This window comes from Nicotiana tabacum, chromosome 16 (genome assembly GCF_000715075.1).
Source record: "Nicotiana tabacum cultivar K326 chromosome 16, ASM71507v2, whole genome shotgun sequence".
NCBI classification, from domain to species: Eukaryota; Viridiplantae; Streptophyta; class Magnoliopsida; order Solanales; family Solanaceae; genus Nicotiana; species Nicotiana tabacum.
Window position 1 is genome coordinate 55,138,364 of NC_134095.1, and position 1,216 is coordinate 55,139,579.

At 35.3% G+C, this 1,216-nt stretch overlaps 1 protein-coding gene across 1 annotated transcript; it reads right to left on the reverse strand.

Annotated features, from left to right (window-relative positions):
• Positions 1-418: 418 nt before the first annotated feature.
• LOC142170247 (uncharacterized) lies at positions 419-931 on the reverse strand. Its single transcript, XM_075232105.1, has one exon. The coding sequence runs from the start codon at positions 929-931 to the stop codon at positions 419-421; it is 513 nt and encodes a 170-aa protein (XP_075088206.1).
• Positions 932-1,216: the final 285 nt, after the last annotated feature.

Here is a 1,216-nt window from a genome sequence, read left to right on the forward strand (position 1 = left end):
GCTAAAGATACTGCACTTCTTTATGATAGATTAAAGAAGAATTCAAAAGCTTGGACTGATAGTCATACTGAATCAGTCAAGAGAATAAAACAGAAGGTTCATAACCGGAGGTGGTTGGATACTTGTAGTAGCAATTTGCTCTTTACCTTTAGTATCCTTCTGTTGAATTTTTTGGACTTCAACTATAAGCTTATCTAATTTTTCATGAACCTTTTTTTGACCACAAACGATAATATTATATTACCAACATAAACATTACACAGTTCTTACATAGTCCCGTAGGACGCTTTCATTGCCAAACTTGGCTAGTTTTTCACACACACTGGTACTAACATACTTTAACTTAATATTAGAACCATGATTGTCCTTTAGCAATTGTTGTTCAACAAAAATAGGAGGACCAACATGATGAACACATCTAGCCATTTTGAAATTCTTCATGCTTCCTTTGCCAACAGGTGGCTATTATGTTTCCTTCCCTGAAGTTATGCTTCAGGATTGGGTGTTTCAACTGGTGCATTAACAACCTACATTCCAAAATTAGATTCGAATAGTTATGGTTATATTCATTAAGAGATAATATTGTATCCGTTGAGTCAGTCTCAACTTCGATGTTACAAAGACCAAGATGTCTTGCAAATTTTAGTCCTTTATGTAGAGCCATTAGTTCACAATGCATGACTGAAGATGCATAAGTTGATTTGTAGTAACCAAAGATCCATTCGCCGTCCTTGTTCCTGAAAACTTCACCTAGTCCAACTTCCAGAGTAGCCTTGTAGAAGGCTCCATCAATGTTGAGTTTGGTTATATTTGCCGGAGGTTTATTCCATCTGATTGTAATTTGAATACTATTCTCTTTGAAGGGACTTTTTTCTGTGAAGAAATTGAAATTCCCAGGCTTGTTGAAGGATGAGCGTGTGACAGACTTCATTACTAAGGTTGTTCAAGTTATTATTGTTTCTATTTTTCCAAATATTCCAAATGGCGAAAGGGAGGATGGTTCTCCAGTTATTTGAATAAAGACTTGTCTGAGTAAAAAAATTCCTTAATCTCAAAAGCCGGTGATCTCCATCTTTTAAAGTAAAAACTTTAATACCTAAATGTTCCCAACAAGAACTATTGATAGGGCAGTCGAGGAAAATATGTTCAGCACTTTCCACATTAGTTCTACAGATTGTGCAAGTCTTATCAATATTCATACCAATGTGGGATAAGT